At 49.1% G+C, this 19,007-nt stretch overlaps 1 protein-coding gene across 3 annotated transcripts; it reads left to right on the forward strand.

Moving 5' to 3' along the window:
* Positions 1 to 158: 158 nt before the first annotated feature.
* On the forward strand, positions 159 to 18,113 carry ADAMTS13 (ADAM metallopeptidase with thrombospondin type 1 motif 13). 3 transcript variants are annotated; one of them, XM_039730709.1, is made up of 29 exons: positions 159 to 372; positions 711 to 777; positions 1,619 to 1,902; positions 2,034 to 2,175; positions 2,513 to 2,652; positions 3,263 to 3,346; positions 3,424 to 3,548; positions 3,830 to 3,976; positions 4,317 to 4,451; positions 4,958 to 5,108; positions 5,728 to 5,832; positions 6,254 to 6,405; positions 6,506 to 6,569; positions 7,082 to 7,208; positions 7,549 to 7,697; positions 9,042 to 9,162; positions 9,769 to 9,849; positions 10,098 to 10,279; positions 10,683 to 10,818; positions 12,379 to 12,508; positions 13,117 to 13,306; positions 13,544 to 13,661; positions 13,967 to 14,096; positions 14,929 to 15,133; positions 15,607 to 15,904; positions 16,370 to 16,516; positions 16,977 to 17,153; positions 17,466 to 17,650; positions 17,936 to 18,113. In XM_039730709.1, exons 1-29 carry the CDS (start codon positions 307 to 309, stop codon positions 18,092 to 18,094), a joined length of 4,197 nt encoding a protein of 1,398 aa, XP_039586643.1. In that variant the 5' UTR covers positions 159 to 306; the 3' UTR covers positions 18,095 to 18,113. The 3 variants fall into 3 exon arrangements, with proteins under 3 accessions (XP_039586643.1, XP_039586645.1, XP_039586644.1); XM_039730711.1 differs by having other exon boundaries at positions 13,547 to 13,661; XM_039730710.1 differs by having other exon boundaries at positions 2,516 to 2,652.
* The last annotated feature ends 894 nt before the right edge of the window (positions 18,114 to 19,007 follow it).

A 19,007-nucleotide genomic window follows, 5' to 3' on the forward strand; every position in this document is an offset into this window, starting at 1 on the left:
ATGGTTCCGGGCCGGGGGTCGCGGGGTGACCCCCGCCCCACACGGGTGTGTCCCCAGGGCCACACGGCCCCCGAGCCGCCCCTTGGCCCGCGGGGCTGGCGCACAAGCTGCAGAAGCCGCGGCCATTGCGCAAGGGCGGCCGCGCTCCAGCTGCCGGCGCGGCCGCGGCCCCCGCGGGCCCGCTCGGAGCGTGTTTGCTCAGAGGCCGTTTGCTCAAAGGCCGCTTTTGCTCTCCCCTTCCGCTCCACGTGATGCTTTGGGCCCAAAACTCTCGGTGCTGGGCTGGGAGAGCTGGGCCCGTCCGGCATGACCGTCAGCTGGGCGCTGCGGGCGCTCGCCGTGCTCCCGCTGGGGCTGTGCTGGCTCCCTGAGGTGAGTCTGGCCTCGCACCGGCCCTTCCAGGAACGCTGCCGGCCTTCTAAGAAAAGCTAAAAAAATTAAAAAAAAAAAGAAAAAGAAGAGGAGGCGACGCGGTTCTAAGCCAAGAAAAAAATTAAAAAAAAAAAAAAGAAAAAGAAGAGGAGACGACGCGGTTCTAAGCCAAACTCCGTCCGAGGTCGCTAATCAGGAAGATGAAGCTGCTCTGTGCCCCCGTGCTGCGGCGGAGCAGAGCCCTGAGGGGCTCTGTTGGCTCCGTTCCTTCCAGCTCGGCTCCAGCGAAGGGAGAGCCTCGTGTCCATCTCGTTTTGCTCTTCTTCTTCTTGTTGCAGAAATTCCTGGGCGCTCTGGAGGCGGGAGATGTTCTGTCTTACTTTGGAAGCCGCTCAGTGGCTGATGGTACGCAGGGCTCAGCGTCCCTCGGTTTAGAGCACACCTGGCCGCTGGTTTCTGACCTGTGTGGCTGACAGGGCAGAGAACACTGATTAACCACCCCGATTAACAACCCCTGATTAACAATCTCTGATTAACACCCCCTGAAATGACCAGCATTTGGTGTTTCCGAGTCCCAGTGCGGGCGAGACAACGTGGGTCTCAGTGTGAGTGGATGGAGGGATGTGTCAGAGCTTCAGATGTGCTCAAGGAGATGTGCTCAACCTCTTTGCACATTTCTGCTCAGTCCCCATTCTCTGTATTGGTGTTTTTCTTCTGATAAAAGCTCTAGACTAAGTGTAACTTTAAATACTTGTTAATTATTATTATTTTTAATAAATGCACAAATAGATTTGAATTTTGGGTCTGCATTGATGATAGCTCAGAATAAAGATGTTTTGAAGTCTCAAATCCCTAAAGGAAGGGTGTTGTCTCCTTGTGAGTTCACCTAGTGCTCATCCCAGTGTCTTTGTCTGCATTGTGATAATTCCCACTCAGTAATAATTAAAATCTGCAGGAACAAAACTGTCTCAGCCTTTTTAGATGGACTGTTCTCTGAATTGGGAGAGCAAAATCTGCAATAAATTCGGTGCCAGTTTTCTGTTGTGTGTTCCCAGTCAGATTATCCTCACTTTGGAATACACAAAAGCACAGAAATTCTCTGGCTGTTGGCACCATGACCCCAAGATGACACAGTTGTCATTTGTAGGGAATTTTTCCTGGGGAAATAGACCTTCCATTGGGTTTTTGTGTATCAGCCTTTCTCATAACTGCTCCCCTTGTTCTGGTCTTGTTTCATTTCTTTCAGTACCTGAGTTTGTTGTGGCTGAGCCAGCTTGCTCTTGTCAAGAAGAACGTTTTGGGCTGAGGCCCTGCCGGGTCCAGCACTGCTCCATCCAGGCCTGGGGGCAGCTCTATGCCTTTGAATTCCTCGAGGACCATGCCCTCCTGTCCTCCTCCTTTGTGAGCAGCCAGCTGGTGAACTCTTCCTTGATTTTACTGAGGAGATTCCCAGGGAGCTGCTTTGCAGGTGGAAAATCCCTGCAGCCTCCTGGGGCCAGGAGCAGAGTCACTTACTGTGAAGGGCAGCTGGTGAGTATGAGCAGGAACAGCCTCTGGGGTGGCAGCTTCCTGCTCCAAACTGTGTGAACCATCCACTGAATAAATCCTTGCCATCCCCATGGATAGCAAATAACTCAGAGGTGGAATTTTATCTGCTTCAGCAAGGAGTGGTCACCGTGGGCGAGGAGAAGGTTCACATCAGGCCAGTCAGGAGCAAAGATGTGGCTCTGCTGAAGGACCTCGGCTTCTCTAGCCCCCACATCCTCTTCAAAAGTGCTGCAGGAGAGGCAAAACCAGCCAGAGGTAACAGCCCTGCTGGAAAAGCTGTCTCCTGGAGCATTGCTTCCATGAGCTCAGAGGAGAAATTGCTGTTTACAAATACAGGGGTAGACCTGAAAAGGTTCCTCACCTCGCTGAGGTGTGCCCAGCGTGTCTGGTGTGGCTGGTTGCTATTTTGATAGCACAGGTGTGTTGCTAAAGCTGCTGCCAGGTGAAAGACACCACCAGAAGTGGGAAAGCTGAGCAAGCCCCTGCAGAAGTGGACTTGCAGCTGAGTTGTTGCAGCTTTTGGGGAGAGGGAGTGGATCTGTAGGACCTTTTATGGTGCATTTGACTCCTGGTGTCCCTCTGTGCTGTCCAGCAGGGTGGGCTCCTCCTCGCCTGCACAAGAGGGCTGAGACAGCTGTCAAACATCTGGAGCTGATGGTGGTGGCAGGGCCAGATGTTTACTTGTACCACAAAGAGGACACGGAGCGTTACGTGCTGGCCAACCTGAACATTGTGAGTGCCTCAGGCCTTGGGACCCCGTGCCCCAGGCAGGACCTCAGGGGGGTGGGATCAGCTGTGCCTGGTTCAGAACTCATGTGCAGGCATTCCTCTGTGCTTCCCTGGGCATGAAATCCCCCCAGTTCCCTTGTGCAAGGAGTAAAAGAAGATCTTAGAGGATTTAAAACCCACATAGAAAAGCTAGCTCTTAATTTCATTACTCATGTTACAACTCAGGTAAAGAGTTTTCTCACCCTGTTGCTTTCAGTGGGATTGAGCTAAATCCCACTGATTTTTTACATATTTTACATTTCACTGTTTTATTTCTATTGCAGAATTTTCATTTCTCTTTCTGCTATTATTAAGAATTTTTCTCTGTGTGTACTGCAGAAAAGCCTGTAGCATTCACTCTACCCTGTGAAACTTTTCCTGCAGATTCTTCTCTTTGCTTCAGAGCATCTGACAAATCCAACCACTTCTCATCTCTTGACAGATTTATTCACATTTGTAGTGCATATGTTAGTGCTGTAGTTACCTTTGTAATGAGTGCAGCCCAGTTTTTGGGAGCAGGGAGTGGGCGTCCCCAAGGCCCCTTTTTTATTGAATCCTTTGTGTCTCTTCTCAGGGAGCAGAGCTGCTCAGAGATGCCTCCCTGGGGGCTCATTTCAGAGTTCACCTCATGCAGATGCTGGTTTTGAGAGAGCCAGAGGTAAGGGGAGGGCTGGGTTTGAGGCTTGCCCAGGCTCCAGGCTGTTTGGAACGTGCCAACGTGTGCCTTCCCTGCAGGCAGAGCTGAACATCACCACCAACATCACCTCCTCCCTCATCAGTGTGTGTGAGTGGAGCAAGAAGGTGAACCCCCAGAACGACTCTGACCCCCAGCACGCTGACATTGTCCTCTACATCACCAGGTGCTGAGCTCCCTGCCCTGGGAGGGACTGGGAAATAGGATTAAGTTGTTTTGGGAAATAGGATTAGGTTGTTTTATTCAGTTCTGCTTGTCTGAGGAGGTTTGGATTTTTTAATGTGGAATCATCATAAAATTTGAGCAGTGGGCTCAAAAGTAATGTCAAAATGTCTTCGTGTCAAAAGAAATGTTAGATAGCTGGCAAGGCTCAGATAAATTCAGCTGGATGTCTAGACCTGGCTTTTTTAGCTGTGGGGGGTTCTTTGCTCTTTCCTCTTTATTTAGGTTTGACCTGGAGTTGCCTGATGGGAACAAGGAGCTTCGTGGAGTGACTCAGTTAGGGGGAGTCTGCTCCTCCTTCTGGAGCTGTGTCATTACCCAGGACACTGGCTTTGACCTTGGAGTCACCATAGCCCATGAGATTGGGCACAGGTCAGTAGGAAACTGCCAGAGCAGCCCAGCAGGTTTTATTCAGGTAAAAACATCCTCCAGTTTAAGGAAAGAAGCCAAAGGACCTTTTGAAATAAAAGGGAATTCCCCATGGATTATTCTAACCCTTTTGGTTATCATCATGGACTATTTTGGAAAGAGTTTCTTGCATTTCTTGCATCCCTGCATGTCCTGTGACAATTAGAAGCTGCAAAGAGGAGAGAAACTCTTTGTGACAACAGAAGAAGGAAGGGCTGCAGAGGGAGCTCAGTCCTTGCTTAGAGAAGGGAGGCTCCAGACTCTGGGTTTCCTCTTCTCAGGGCTCTGTGCTGCTTCTTTACAGCCTTGGCATTGCCCACGATGGGGAGGGGAATCTGTGCAGCAGCAGTGGTTACATCATGGGCTCAGCAGGAAACCACAACAGCATCGACCTCACCTGGTCTCCCTGCAGTCGGGAGCAGTTCCTGGCCCTTGTCAGGTAAGGGAATGGTTGAGTTCTTCAGCTCCCTGTGCTGGGAGCTTAAGAGAGAAAAACTCAAAGAATAAAAAAGTTTCTTGAAAAATGAGGAACAGTGAAAAGCTTGGGGTTTGTTTGTTTCTTAGCACTTGTTGCTGAGGTTAAACCCAGTTTTTGCTTTACATAGCTGGAAGTGGCTTTGGTTGGTGCCTGACGTGCCTGGGCTGGGTTGGATTTCTCAGACACTGGCTCAGCCTGCACATTTTATTTACAACATCAGAGCATCCAGGCACTGCAGGCTGTGCTGGCTGGGTGCAGGAAAGGAATGGATAGAGCTCCAGCAGCAGGGAACTGTGAGAACCTCCAGGCAGCTGCTGCAACTAAATCCATCCCAGCCCACAGCGAGCATGTGTTGTCTGGGAAAGCAGCAGCCAACTCCCAGAGTGAAACTCAGCACAAGTCTGCAAACATGTCCTTGTCCTCACTACCCACAGCTGGGAAAGTGTTATTCCTCATGTTTCTATCAGTACAGGCCAAACAAGCTGCTTGAATGACCTGCCGGACATGGACGGCAGCATCCCGGGGTGGAAGCCTGGCTTGTACTACGGAGCAGATGAGCAGTGTAAAATTGCCTTTGGGAGCGTGGCCACAGCTTGCACCTTTGCTGACACCAATGTTGTAGGTAGAAAGTTTGTTTGTCTTGCTAAGGGGCAGCTGGGAAATGTTCAGGAGCCAAAATTCGGGAGAACTGGCTGGCAGCATTTTTATTCTGAAGGGATCGAAGGTGCTTTTCTGCCACAGATTTCTTGGCAAAGCTTTCAAAATGTTTCCCTTCTCTTCATCACCTCCTTCCTCCACGTAAATCTCCTGTAAGGTTTGCACAGTTGGGTGCTGTTGTGCACAGCTGGCAGTGCTGGGTGCACCCACTCAGGGTCCTGCCTTGGGGAATTCTTGTTCACTGGATTCCTCCAGCTTCCCTGCCATGGCTCAAATCCCTTTGTCTGGGAAGCACAGCGTGTTTAATAGCTGCCATCTGGACATGTTTTGTTAATGAGGAAACACAAAGGTGGGTGCAACTTTAATTGCTTCAGTTGATCATCTTCCAGCATTACAGCTGGTGATCACTACACTGAGGATCTTTTGACTTGCCCACAGCTTTTGCCCAATAGCAGGAAAAATGAAGGAATTTGCATTGTTGGGTGTCAAGGAGAAAACCTGGGGCATGCCCTCTTTAGACTTTTGGTTCTGTGTTGTTGAGCCTGACTCCCTGAACTCCCTGATTTTCTTGTCACACCAGGACATGTGTAAAGTTCTCTCATGCCATGTACAGCCAGCAGACAAATCCAGCTGTACTCGGCTTCTGGTGCCCCTCCTGGATGGAACTGAGTGTGGCATCAACAAGGTAAGGAGGCTCCCACCAGGACTGGGTGTGGGGGCTGTGGGGCTCAGGCAGCAGAGCTCTGTCAGTGTCTGGCACTCACTGCCTCTTGGTCAGGGAGCTAAAACCAGTCCTAAACGGGTACTGTTATGTACTGATCTTTCAAGGTCTTTCCACCTTGTCTTTTTCTCTGGAGTTGCTTTGCAGTTCTATAGCCTGATATCTGAGCTCTCCTACTTGAAACGACCTGTGTGCTCTTTGCTTTGACCCCAGCCTCATGTTAGACCCTAATTAGGAAGGGGACTCTTCAGCCTCTTGTCAGAAGGTGCCTCATTCCCCTTGGGACTCTGTTACTGACCTGCCAAAGACAGGGACTTGTGCCAGCCTTTTCGATCCCAGCCCTGCTGTGTTCACTGCTGCCAGCTCTGTGTGTTCTTGGTCCTAGTGGTGCTCCAAGGGTCAGTGCAGCTCTCTGGAGGAACTGAACCCCATGGCTGTGGTGCATGGGCACTGGTCTGCCTGGAGCCCCCTGTCCCCCTGCTCCCGCAGCTGCGGCGGGGGCGTGCTGCTGAGGCAGCGCTTCTGTAACAACCCCAGGTGAGATGTGGGCACCCGCCTGTGCTCAGGGCCTCAGGGGTGAGTCTTCCTCTTTGCCTGGGACAAACCTGCCTCTGTTGAGGAATTCTGTCATTTCCAGGCCTGCTTTTGGGGGGCAGGAGTGCCGCGGTGCCAGCATGCAAGCAGAGATGTGCAACACGCAGGTAATGGAGCTCAGCAGCATCTGAACCTCTGCCTCACTGTTGAGCCCTTTGAGGGATGGGTGTTTTGTGACTGTCCTTCCCACAGCTGACTGCTCTGGTAAAGATCTGGTGTACAGCCTCCATCTGTCTGACAGCAGGAGAGGTATTTGTGCCATGGAAGGCAGCAGGATTATTTAATAGCACTGTTCACATGTAATGAAGCATTTTCTCTATGCCCCATAGCAGGACAGATGCTGAGAAAATAGTGACTCACAATGATGGTTTTCTTCAGATGGGCTTTCTTGTATTGTTCCTGTTTTCCTTATCTATTTATTGTGTATAAATTGCAAAGATATCAGCTTCCAAGCACAATTCTCTGCATATCCTGCAGCCTTCCTTTAAAGTGGTTTTCTTTCTTTGCAGTTGTTTGGGTGTTTTAATCACCAGGCACTGCATTTTGCCTTTAGCTAGAGGGTTGAGTGTCAGTGCTCAGTCACTTCCTTTCCTTACACAATTATCTCTCTGGGATCCAGGCCTGTCTGGTCACCCAGCAGGACTTCATGGCTGAACAGTGTGCAGCAACAAATTTAAAGCCACTGTACCTTGATGTAGAAGCACCATCCTTTTATACCTGGACCTCTGCTGTTGGCTTTGCCAAAGGTAAGAAATGTGGAACCCCAGTTTGTGCTCATGGACCTCTGTACTTTGGAATGAAAAGGCTATTTCACTGAGTTGGTTTAGTTTTCACATGAAACCTGGGTGCTTTATGAGAGATCATAGAATCCCAAAATGGTGTGGGTTGGAAGGGGCCTTAAAACTCATCCCACCATGGCAGGGACACCTTCCACTATCCCAGGCTGCTCCAAGCCTTCTCCAGCCTGGCCTTGAACACTTCCAGGGATGGGAGTCCACAGCCTCTCTGGGTTTTTTCCCATTGCTTGATGAGCAGCCACGTGCCTTCCTGAAAGAATAACCCCTTCCTTGTGCCTGCCTGCTCCAGGGGACCTGCTCTGCAAGCACATGTGCAGGGCTGTGGGCAAGGAGTTCATGGTGAGCCGTGGGGACCATTTCCTGGATGGAACCAGGTGTGAGCAGGATGACACGGAGCACCACGGGGATCTCCAGCTGTGTGTCATGGGGAGATGCAGAGTAAGTGACTGGGGAGTCCAGGGGAGCCCCTGGCAGGTGATCTGCACCACAGGAGTCAGGGGAAATCCTGCTAGGAAAAAACAAAGTGTCCCAAACAACAGAGCAAGCTCTTCTCAGAAGAGAGTTTTGTTCTTGGTGTGTTGGATAGAATCCAAAATCTACTGTTCTGTCTGTGCATCCAACGCCCTCTAGATAAGACATTCTGCTAATTATGCAGTAAACACACAGGGCTATTCATCCCTAATCCAAGAAGCAATTGGTTTATGTGTTGGTGGAGGAGACATCATTAGCTGCTCAGCTTGCCTGCTGTAATTAGCCCCATAAAATGCTGGCAGTCTTGGAGGGAAGTTCCATGGCTTGAATCACTGAGTCAGTGGCAAGATAAGGAGCAAAACCTGGGCATCACAAGTCGACATATTGATTTTTGGAGCATTGCTGATCAAAACTGCAGTCTAGCTCGTGGACTTTTTTCCTGGATTGGACCTGAGGAAGGCATTCTTTCCTGATGACCTTGGACACAACTCCCCCGCGCCGTCTGCATTTTAGGAACTGCTCAGTGCTGACCCGGCTGGATGTTTTCTGTTGTTTCTTTACATTCCCAGAATACTCCTTGTAAATTTTATGTTTTTCTCATTATCCTCGTGCTCATCATGTTTTGTGAAGTGTTTCCCCCTGTGAACAGCAGAGGGTGTAGGCACAACCTGTTCTGATTTTGGCTCTTTCATTGGCAGCAGTGATAAATATGCATGTTATGGCAGCTTCCAAGGCCTGGGATCAGTGGCTGCAGCATAAATTCAGCAGTTGCACATGTTTTGCTGTTAAGCCTGCTGAGATCCTCCTGTAGCTTTGTGTAAATTAGTCTTGTTCGTGGGAATGGGGATAGAATCTCTCTTCTGAGTTCCATGGCACTGAAGTGATGTGAGCTGGGTTTGGCTTTGGAGCCTGGGGAGCTAAAGATTCCTTTAGAACCTGCCATTCATGTTTACTGTCCTCTTGGGCTTTTGTTTTTTCCTGCCTTCCTCCCTCCCTCCAGAAAGAGTTCATAGAAGAGAGCACAGAGCTTTGGGTTTAGGTCACAGGAGAGATTTTTTGAGCTGCTTCTTATGGGAAAGAAAATGTCACAGTTGCTGAGAGTTGTGCTCTCAGCTAAGACCTCCCAGTCCCTGGCTTTGCACTCTGCTGCCCAGTGGCAGCCCTTGGTACAAACACAGCTTTTCCTTTGTTGTCTTCCTAAATCCAGATTCCAAATGGAAAGGGCAGTTTCAGGAACTCTGGATGTTGCTTTTACTCTCTTGTTTTCTCAGAGCAGGCCAGGCTGACAGCTCTGCCCTCTGCTCCCCTCAGGCATTCGGGTGTGATGGCCAGATGGGCTCCAGGAAGGCCATGGATCCCTGCAAGGTCTGTGGGGGTGACAACTCCACCTGCACCAAAGTGAGTGGATCCTACACAGAAGGGAAAGCTGAAGGTGTGTAGTCCTCCCCCTCAGGCTCTGTTTGTGTGCAGTGTTCCAAATCTTCTTCCTTCCCCCTTCTGCTTCTGCTTGGTTTTATTTTATGGAGGGTGTGGAGATGGATTTTGGGTGGTCAGTGCTGAGGGAGGTGGGCAGAATGCCCTTTTTGGTCATAATTCTCTGGATGTGGGTCAGAAATGTAACTGTTTGGGAAGTCCTGTAAACTGTTGGGAGCTGGGGGTGATATCAGATCACAGAATCATAAATATCCCAAGGGACCCACAAGGATCATCGTTCCAGCTCCTGGCCCTGCACAGGACAGCCCACCAATCCCACCATGTCCTTGAGAGTGTTGTCCATGCTTCCTGATTTGTTAAATTTGGGAACTGGTCTGGCTCTTGCAGTCTCATGTAGAGATTAGCAGAGAACCTAAAAAGAACCAAAGAAATGTGAGAGCAGGACACAGGATGCAGCTCAGCTGTGTTTGCTGTGTCACCATCACTGTTCAAGGCAAGGAGCAGGCTCAGGGTGAATTTAGGAGTTGAGCTGCAGCCCCCATCCTTTCCCACAGGGTTTCAGTGGTGTAAGGTGACCACATCTTTCTCCTTTCCACCCTTCCAGAGTATGTGACATTCCTGTCCCTGCCCTACAACACCACCTCAGTCCATGTCACCAACAGGAGGCCTCTCTTCACACACCTGGGTGAGTGGAATGAAAAGGAGAGGAGGGGATACAGGCAGGGCTGAAAGGAGCTTGTGCAAACAAAGAAATGGAATTTTTGGTGCTGCATTTTGCTTGTGGGATGCTCTCCAGTGGGAAGCTGATGGAGCCATGCTCCAAACTTGGATCAAACTGGTTCCTGCCAAGTGGGCAGCCAGCAGCTGCCAGCACCAGGGGATCCTGGTGACCACATCATGTCTCTTAACTCACTGCTCCTCTGGTTTCTCCAGCTGTGAAGGTTAAAGGAGAGTATGTGGTGGCTGGAAAAGGAAAAATCTCACTGAATGTCACCTACCCATCAGTTCTGGAGGACAAGCAGCTCAAATACCGAGTGTTCCTCACCCAGAACAACCTGCCAAGCCTGGAGGAAATCCATGTGGATGGGCCAACACAGGAAGAAATTGAAATACAGGTGAATTAAAGCAGCAGAGTTGGAAGGGGGCCAGTCAGAAGTGGCCTGGTTTGGGTGGCTTTGCTGCAGAATCCAGGTGTGGTGATTCAGGTGACTCAGTGCCCAAGGCTGGGGTTCACTGAAGAGTGATGGGATTGCTGTTCTTGGGAAAGGCTGGGGGTTGGCTCCCCACAGGCAGGATTGTGTGGGGAAAACCACCCTGAGTTAAACCTTCTGCTTGGCTGAGTCACTTTCAGTGCCCAGAATTCACAGGGTGGGTGCTCTGACTGCATCTGGCTGGGACTGAGGCACTGCAGTGAGGCTCAGGATTGGATGGAAAGAAGGGAAACTGGCTTCTCCTTCCTCCATCCTGAGAAATAAATCCAAGTTTTCTTCTGCACTGACCACAGTTTTTCCTTCCCAGGTCTACAGGAGGTACACAAAGGAGTATGGCAATGCCACCAACCCAGACATCACCTTCAGCTACTTTGTCCCCAGGGAGAGCCTGACCTATGTGTGGGTTCCTCAGCAGGGCCCATGTTCAGTGACCTGTGGGGAAGGTGAGGCAGCAGGACTCAGTCTTTACTTTTTATGGAGACTTCTCCTTTGGTCTGAACTGAATTTCAAACCAGATTGCTGGAAATGTTTGCTAGTGTTCAACTGAACCAAAGGAAAAAGTGGTGAAGCTTTTGAATTAAATTAACTAATCAGCAAATGAGCTGAATCATCAAAATGATACTGAAAATGTTTGATCACATAGAGGATTTTTAAATAGGTTTTAACTGAACTCTTGGTTTTAAGACTAAATAAATTTCTCAGATTTTTCAAAGTTACTGAAGACTGTAATTTGAAGTTGGCTAAACATCAGAAGTCTGAGACCAAAGGGATATCTGGTGTCTAACTAAAGCCTCAGAGCTAATTATGAAACTTCCTTCTTTGAATTCTATTCCTGTGCCATGGCTAATCCTTTCTGCCTCCCTAAAGGAATCATAATGCAGATTGTAACAGTTCTCTCTGATAGATGGCCTGACATCTTGTTTACCAGATAATTCAGATCACACTGTCAGGCCTCTCAAGACTTCTGTGACAAGGATTTAGAAAATGCATTAATGAATATTTATGCAAGTCAATCCACATAACTGGTTATGCCTGGAGAGCTTTTCTCCAGCAAATCCCCCAGGGGAAGTGATTGCTGAAACCCTGGAGCTCAGAAGGCTCCAGAGCCTCCAGCTAAAGCAGCCACAAACAGAAAAAAGAATGAGAAACTCAGGACTTAACAGAAAGTTGGGAATCTGGGCTGAAATTGCACCTTGAGAGCTGAAAGTGATGCACAGCCCTCCTCAGCAACAGTCATTATTTGAAAACAAGGAGAGTAGAGCAAAGATGAGGCTGCTGATGGATTCTGGACATTTGGTGCTCAGGGGCATGCTGCTGGAGATTCAGGAATGCCTGGCTCTCCTTGTAGCCCATTCACTGAAAGGAGACTCCTTTTAGCTTTGCTTGTAATTTCGAGTTTGACTTTTCATCTGCTTTGCTTTTTATGTTCATTATTGTTTAAAGTCTTCTCTATAGCTGTATCTTATGAATATTTCATTCCTAGCCTGCTGCAGGCACTGCAAGTCTCCAGTTTCTCTCCCAGTGCCTCTGGTTTTGGCTCTGCAGATGCCTTTGAGGAGGCTGGTGCTGTTTGAGCACAGGGGCTGTGTGATGATAGTACCTGGTCACTTCTACACAGTGGCATTTAAAAGCAGCTCCCTCCTAGAGCCTATTTGCTGTCCCTCATCAGACAGATCATTAGAAGTCATTTGTTCCAAATTATGATTGATATCTTTGTTCTTTCACACAGCCAGCTTAGAGCAACCTTTCCATTTTGGCAGTGGGTTATCAATCAGACTTCTCCTCTGCTGGGGTGCTCACCTTGGAAAATCACTTTAAAACTCTTGAGGGAGGTTATATCACAAAAAGGAGTTTGTGTGTTTACAGGAAGTCTGAATTCCTACACAGCCCATTTTCTTACCCAGGTGATCCAGTAAAGCAAAATCACTGCATCATCCTTCCATAACAGAGAGGAGCTGTTCACTTTGGTTGTAACTTCAATTCCTTTTCCTTTTGTGTCCCAGGGGTGCAGCCAGTGGCTCACGTGTGCTTTGATCAGACCAAGAATGAAGTAACAGAGGATCAGAGGTGTCTGGAGCTGCCACAGCCCCTCCCAGAGCACAAGCCCTGTGCCATGGAGCCATGCCTCTACAGGTTGGTGTTCCTGGGAGCTCAGCTCAATTCCTGCCTTGCTCTGCCACTTAACTCAGGCTCTGTATTTGTGCTGTCAAGGTCAAAAAAAAAAAGGAGAAGTAGGAAGTAGTTTCCTCCTAATTATAATGAGGTAGCAGATCCCAAACCGTGTTCTGTCTCTCCTGGTCCTGTGAGATAATTGAGATGTCAGCTGAAGGAATGAGAAATAGTCCTTCAGTGTTTTACAGTAATCTGCTAAATGAAGTTATTTAAGGGCATCTCCAGAAGAAGATGCCTCTCACATCCTTTCCAAGATGGTGCCAGCAAAGAGGGTTGACCCTTGTGATGATTTTTTGGGAAGGAGGACCAAGGGCCAAGCCTGCCCAGACAGTGCCCTCAGAGACCTTTTAGTGTTCAACAAAAAGTGATTGCACTGTCAACTGTAGCCTATAGCATAGGTGCTTTTAGTCCTTGAAAGGACTTAAACTGTCCTCTCAGTCATATCCAGACAAAGCTTTTGACACAGAGAAGCTGAATATTCTGCATGACCCATTTCTGTAAACAGTCCTGAGTAATAAACCTCCCTGATGCAGATGGGAAATGGGGTGATGCAGCTGCCTCCCATTTAGGTGGAAGTTGTCTCAGAGAGATGAATGCTCTGCTGCCTGTGGGACTGGAGTTGCCCAGCAGAACCTGACCTGTGTGCAGTTCCATGATGGCCTGGAGACTGTGGTGGATGACAGCCTGTGCCCAGCAGAAGAAAAACCCCTCTCCCTTGTGCCATGTGTGGTCAATGTCTGCCCCTTGGGCTGGGACAAAGTGAGTTTGCTGCCTTGGCTTTTCAGGAACCTCACTGGGAGCTTTGCACTTTTATCCAGCAGTTAAGAACCACCAGCTTACTCTTGGAACCTGGAGGGTTGTTTGCACCACTGCTCTGCCCAGTTAAGAGTTCATCCTGTCACTTTAGACAGCTCCATCCCTCTTTAATGTGCTGCTGGATCCCTCAGTTCCTCGTGGTGGTTTGTTTAGGGCAGCTGTTTTTTGCTCTGTTCTGAGGAGGAAGATGCACGTTTACTTCAGCCTCTGGAGTCACTTGGGCATGTCCAGCTGGAAAATCAGACTGTGTATGTCTGGAGCCCTGTAGCTGGGGAGTGTTCTGTCTCCTGTGGTAGAGGTGAGGCCTTTTTGTGCTGCAGGGAAATGTTGCTTGGCTGTGGGTGTGAGTTCAGTGCCTGGGAACCTCGAGGCCCAGCTGGTCTTTCCCCCTCTACAGTTCCAAGAGTAGCTGTGATCACAGTTTTTTTGGAACAGAATAATTGGAGGGTGGTCTGGCTGTGTTTCAGAGCTGGGGGGATGAGTGCAGTAAGAGTGCCATGGCTTGGGCAGAGTTTGCTTGTTTTTTACATGCAGATGTGACACTTCTGACCTATTTTCAACCCTTGCATCCAAACCACACAGTCAGATTGCTTCCCTTCCTAGGTAAGGCTCAGCTGCACTATGTTTGTGTGGCTTTTGACACCAAAGAAGAAACCCAGGAGGAAAACTGTCAGCCAGTGCCAAAGCCAGAGAGCAGGGTGGAAGTCTGTGATCTCAACCCCTGCCCACCAAGGTAAAGGAGACAATGAGACAGTGAGGAGTTCTTTCTTTCTCTCTCTGTTTGCAGGGACATGGTAAAGGAAGGGTCAGGCTACTCTTCCCTGCTTTGGAAGCACAGCCAGCTGCAAAAACTGTAGCACTGCTCCATACTCAGCAAACTCAGAGTGTTTCCTGTGCTGGTACATCTCAGACAGAAATCAGTGTAGTCCTCAGAGTCTGAGTCCAGAGAAAAACTGAAGACCTCTTGATCCCTTGTTACTCTGGGGAAGCAGGAACAAATCTGTAGTTGCAGAAGGTGGTGACACATTTGCCAGCTGTACAGTTTCCACAGAGCATCAAGGAAAGTAGCAAGAATTAAATATTCTCAGAATCTGGAACAGCTGCTGTGAAAACTGAAGGAAATGCATTGCACTTTCCTTAGGATTTGTGGTGAGCTTGTCCTGCCCTGTTTGCTGTAGGACTGGAAAGTTACTGCAACTTTTCTTACAGGATGCCACTCCCAGGGCCTCTGGGTCTGATCCTGATCTGAGTTCAGGGGTGTGTGTGTTTTGGAGGGAGATAAGATTGTCCCTGCAGTTAAACCCGTGTGTGTCACTCTGGGGAGGGCAGTGATGGACACAGAGTAAGATTCAGTGTGGATTTGAAATCTGTGGGCTCCTGGCAAAATGGGAATTTCCTCTGTATCCAACTCCAAAGCTGCCCCAGGCTGCATTCCAAGCACCACAGACCATGTGAAGCAGAGGATGAAGAAGGAGGAAGGGTGAGGGAGCTGCAGTGCCTTTTCTGCAGTGAGACAGGGTGGGGACCCATCACTAACTCACTTTTTGTCCTCCCTGCCCTGTCAGGTGGAAGGTAACCCCAGCTGGGCCCTGCTCCTCCAGCTGTGGGCTGGGCTTGGCAGTGCAGCTGGTCACCTGTGTGCAGACCCTCCACGGCCAGGAGGTCTTGCAGGAGGAACATTTGTGCCCTGTGGCAGAGAAGCCCCTCACCAGTGTCCCCTGTGTCATCCGCACGTGCTCTTACGAGTGGAGCTTCAGCGAGTGGTCAGAGGTACCTGCTCCCCTTCACATGCAGAAATTTTCCACCTCTTCCCTTCCCTGGAGGCTGCAGGGGAGAAATAACAACTTCTATTGTCTATTGGCTTCCCACAGAAATGCTAAACTCTTTCCAGGGTGTTTTCCATCCTTTCCACTGCCCTGTGTTTAGCAGCCGTAGGTTTGCTTCCCACCTTCCTCAGCTCAAGTTTTGGCTGCAGCTTAGAAATGGTTTTGGCATGTTTTCTCCTGGAATGCAGATATTTTGGGATTTTTTTAGGAAGTGGTTCTGCAATTTAAACATATAGTTTGGAAGGTCCCCTGGAAGGTGGGGCGTCATATAGCTGATGGAACAAGAGCACTGACAGGGCAAATGGTAGAAGAGCATCAGTGAACCCCCCCAGATCATGCATGAGCTTATCAATTCATTTATTTCCAAAGACCACCTGGAATGCAGGGATAAAAGCCTGTGGGTTTGTTCTTCTGCAGTGTTCAACATCCTGTGGCAATGGCATTCAGACCAGGCAGGATTTCTGCCTCAGCTCTCTGACCCACAAGGCTGTGAACCCCCTTTTCTGCCGGCACTTCCCCAAGGCCATCGTGGTGCGTGGCTGCTCTGCAGGGCCCTGTCCTGAGCAGGAGGGGACCCAGTCCCCTGGGGCAGAGCTGCAGCCAGTGACACCAGCCACACACCTGCCAACAGCTGCAGCTGCCCCAGAGCACAGACACAAGGAGCTGGATGTGCCTCAGTCTGCTGGGCCCCGGGAGCAGACAAAGCCCAGTGGAGGTGAGAAGGGCACAGCCAAAAGGAGCTTCTTGTGTGCAGCTGGGCTGTGGGGATCCTGCTGCAAGACAGGACAGGAGCATGGGAGGGAATGCATCTGGCTGGGAGGGAAAACCTGCTGTTCCAGCATGTCCATGTCACCTGAGCTAGGAACAAAAACTCGCTTCCCTGTGCTTCCCAAAACTCTTCTGACCTGGGAGCCTGTGGGACAGCAGCTCAAGGCTCCAGGGAGTGTTTAGACAACACTCTCAGGCACGTAGTGTGATTCCTGGGGTAGTCCTGTGCAGGGCCAGGAGTTGGATTTTGATGATCCTTTTGTGGGTCCCTTCCAATTCAGGATGTTCTGGGATCCTGTGACTCTTCCTGTGCTTTACCCAGAATATGTGACCTTATCTTATAGTGCCACAAAGGGAATTGTTTCCCTGTATTTCCTTCTGGGTGTGTTTCTCACCTGTCTCTGCTGTCCAGGTGTCTGTGGAAACCTGTTTCTCAATGCCACTGGCATCATCAACATGACAGGCGTGGAGAGCAGGGACTGCACGGTGGCCATCGGGCGGCCCCTGAGGGAGGAGATCTCAGTGACCATCCTCGAGAGCTCCCTCAACTGCACTGCAGGTACTGCCTGGAGCTCTGGGGTCCAGCCTGGCCCTTTGGCAAAGCTGCATCTCAAGCTTTTCTGGTGCCTTGAGAAGCTCTGGCTGCCTCAGAGCCTCTGTAATCTCTGAAACCATTTTACTGAGTTTTTCTGTCTCACCAAGTTGTTGCCAGGTGGAACAAAATGAAGATGCTGCTTGTTCTCCCCTCACACAGTGGTTTTCTCCCTGTTTTGTTGGTAGATATGAGATGAAAGGAGCTTATGGGGTTAAAGAAGCTGCTTGGTTTGGTCTGTTATAAAACTAATGTACCCTCTAGCTGGAATCAACAGTTAGATTAGTTAACTGGCCTGTTCTCATGACAGATTTTGATAAGATAGAAACAAGATGCAGAAATTACTTGATTCCAGACCTGTCTAAGAGAGACTTTGGCTTTAACTTAAAAGAAAAGTGTTTCTAGGCCCTGTGCTCTTCTGTTCCAGGTGAGATCCTGCTGTTTTCTGGGCGAATGATGTGGCGGACAGGCTGCAGGAAGCTCACTCTGTCACTGATAAATTCCAGAACCAACACTCTGATTGTGAAACAGCGTGTTGTGCTGCCAGGAAACGGGGTCATTCTGCAGTACAGCAGCAGAACTGCAACCAAAAAATATTACCAAGGTATTGTACTGAAAGCTTTGCTCTTGTTTTCGATTAAGGCCCACAGAGTTCCATGAATGGTGGTTGCCTATGGAAATCTATGGATTGTTAGCAGCTAACAATGCCCTTCTTGAGGAGTGTTGGATTCAGTATTAATTGTGGACTGCCCCTTTGTTTTAAAGCAAACCCCCTCAGGTATTTGCTGATGCTTAAAGGTCCCCAGCTGAAAATCCCTAAAAAACTGTTCTGCCTGTGTTTCATTTAAATGATTTCTTCCTTGGAGGTGCTGGATACTTCTCTAATCCATTTTTTCTTCTCCCTTTGCTCTGTCAGACTGTGACCAGCAGCTGTTTGGCCCCCAGGGTGAAATAGTGAATCCTGTGCAGTTTCCTGAGGGGAGGCAGGGCGTGGTGTGCCGCACTTTCATCACGGTGGCTCCGCGGCAGCGCATCTCCATCCGTGCCCTCAGCACTGACCTGGGCCCTGGGGGCAACCACACTCACTTCAACTACATCCTGGTGAGGAGGCAGGAACCCCAGTGGGATGACTGGGGTGGGAGCAAACCCATCTCCATCAGAGATTTCCACCCAGATGCACAGTTCAGTCACAAACCCGTGCCTGGGATCTCTGTTGTGTTCCCATCTCTGATGGGAATGAGAATTTCTGATATCTGCTGTATTTCTTCTAACCTTTGTAGCACAGCTTTTCCCTGAGTGACCAATCTGCAAGTCTCCAGTATTTTTTAAGCACTTATTTAATGTCTAGCCTGCTGAGGTGAAATGGTTTGGTTTTTCTTCCTGCAGGTCCGAGATGTCAGCACCATGAAGACAGTGGTGTTCCATGGGAAGCAGCAGTTCCTGTGGCAGTCAACAGGAAGCCAAGCTGAGATTGAATTCCATGAGAATGTTAAGGATCACAGAACGCATTTCTGGGCTGAATATCATGCTATTGAGCCTAAATAAAAGCACTGCCCTGAGAAAAGCCCAGTTGGTCACTGCTGCTTGCTCACAGCACACATTTATCTTCTTGCAACTGCTTCCGCATCTGCTGAGTAAAAGCAATGTCTGCTGACTCCTTTGGGATCTCAGTCTTGATAAAGGTCATACAAAACACATGTAACCCCCAAATATTTAGCAAATCTTCCTCATATGGATTTTCTGTCTGATTTGGTTGGCATTAAGGCACTTTACATGTCTGCAGGAGGTGACTTGGGCACTGGAGTGTCAGGGTCCTGCCTCTGTAATGTGATGGGACCTTTTAAGAGAGTCATTTGATTTGTTGGTGTTCCAGTATAAACCTCTGTACACCACAATTAATGTTTTAGCCATTAAATTCACCCTCTTGCAGTGTAAATGCCCCTCAAAACTGAGGCACAGTGAAGTTCTGGAATGGAGTAAAGAGGGCAGAGATGTGTATGAGGATAAACTGCCAGCACAAGGGGATGTGTGGGGTGGGCAGTGCCACCCTAGGACAGGTCACTCAAAGCTTGAATGTTTTCAGAAATTGGCTGAACTGAGGCACTGCTGGGCAAGCCCTGGTGACAGCTGGCTTTATGTGGGAGGACTAAATGACATCCTGAGGTCCCTCCCCAGCCACCCTTTCTGTGGTTCTACTGTTGGATATCTGACAGTGATACCACCACTTCTTTTCTGTGAGAAAATAAAAGTATGAATGCCAGGTTTGATGCCAGGTCTGACTTATTCAGATAAGAACAGCAGCTGTGCTATCAATCTGTATCTTCATTTGACAAGAACTGTGGTTGAGGCTGCATGGACAAGCTGTGGCAGGAAGAGGGATTTTAGAGCAGTGGCAAATACACAAGCTTCGTTTAAATGAATTTTTTAGGTTATTTCTTTTTTTTTAGTATCTTGAACA

This window comes from Passer montanus, unplaced genomic scaffold, assembly GCF_014805655.1.
Source record: "Passer montanus isolate IOZ18808 unplaced genomic scaffold, ASM1480565v1 scaffold73, whole genome shotgun sequence".
Taxonomy (NCBI): Eukaryota; Metazoa; Chordata; class Aves; order Passeriformes; family Passeridae; genus Passer; species Passer montanus.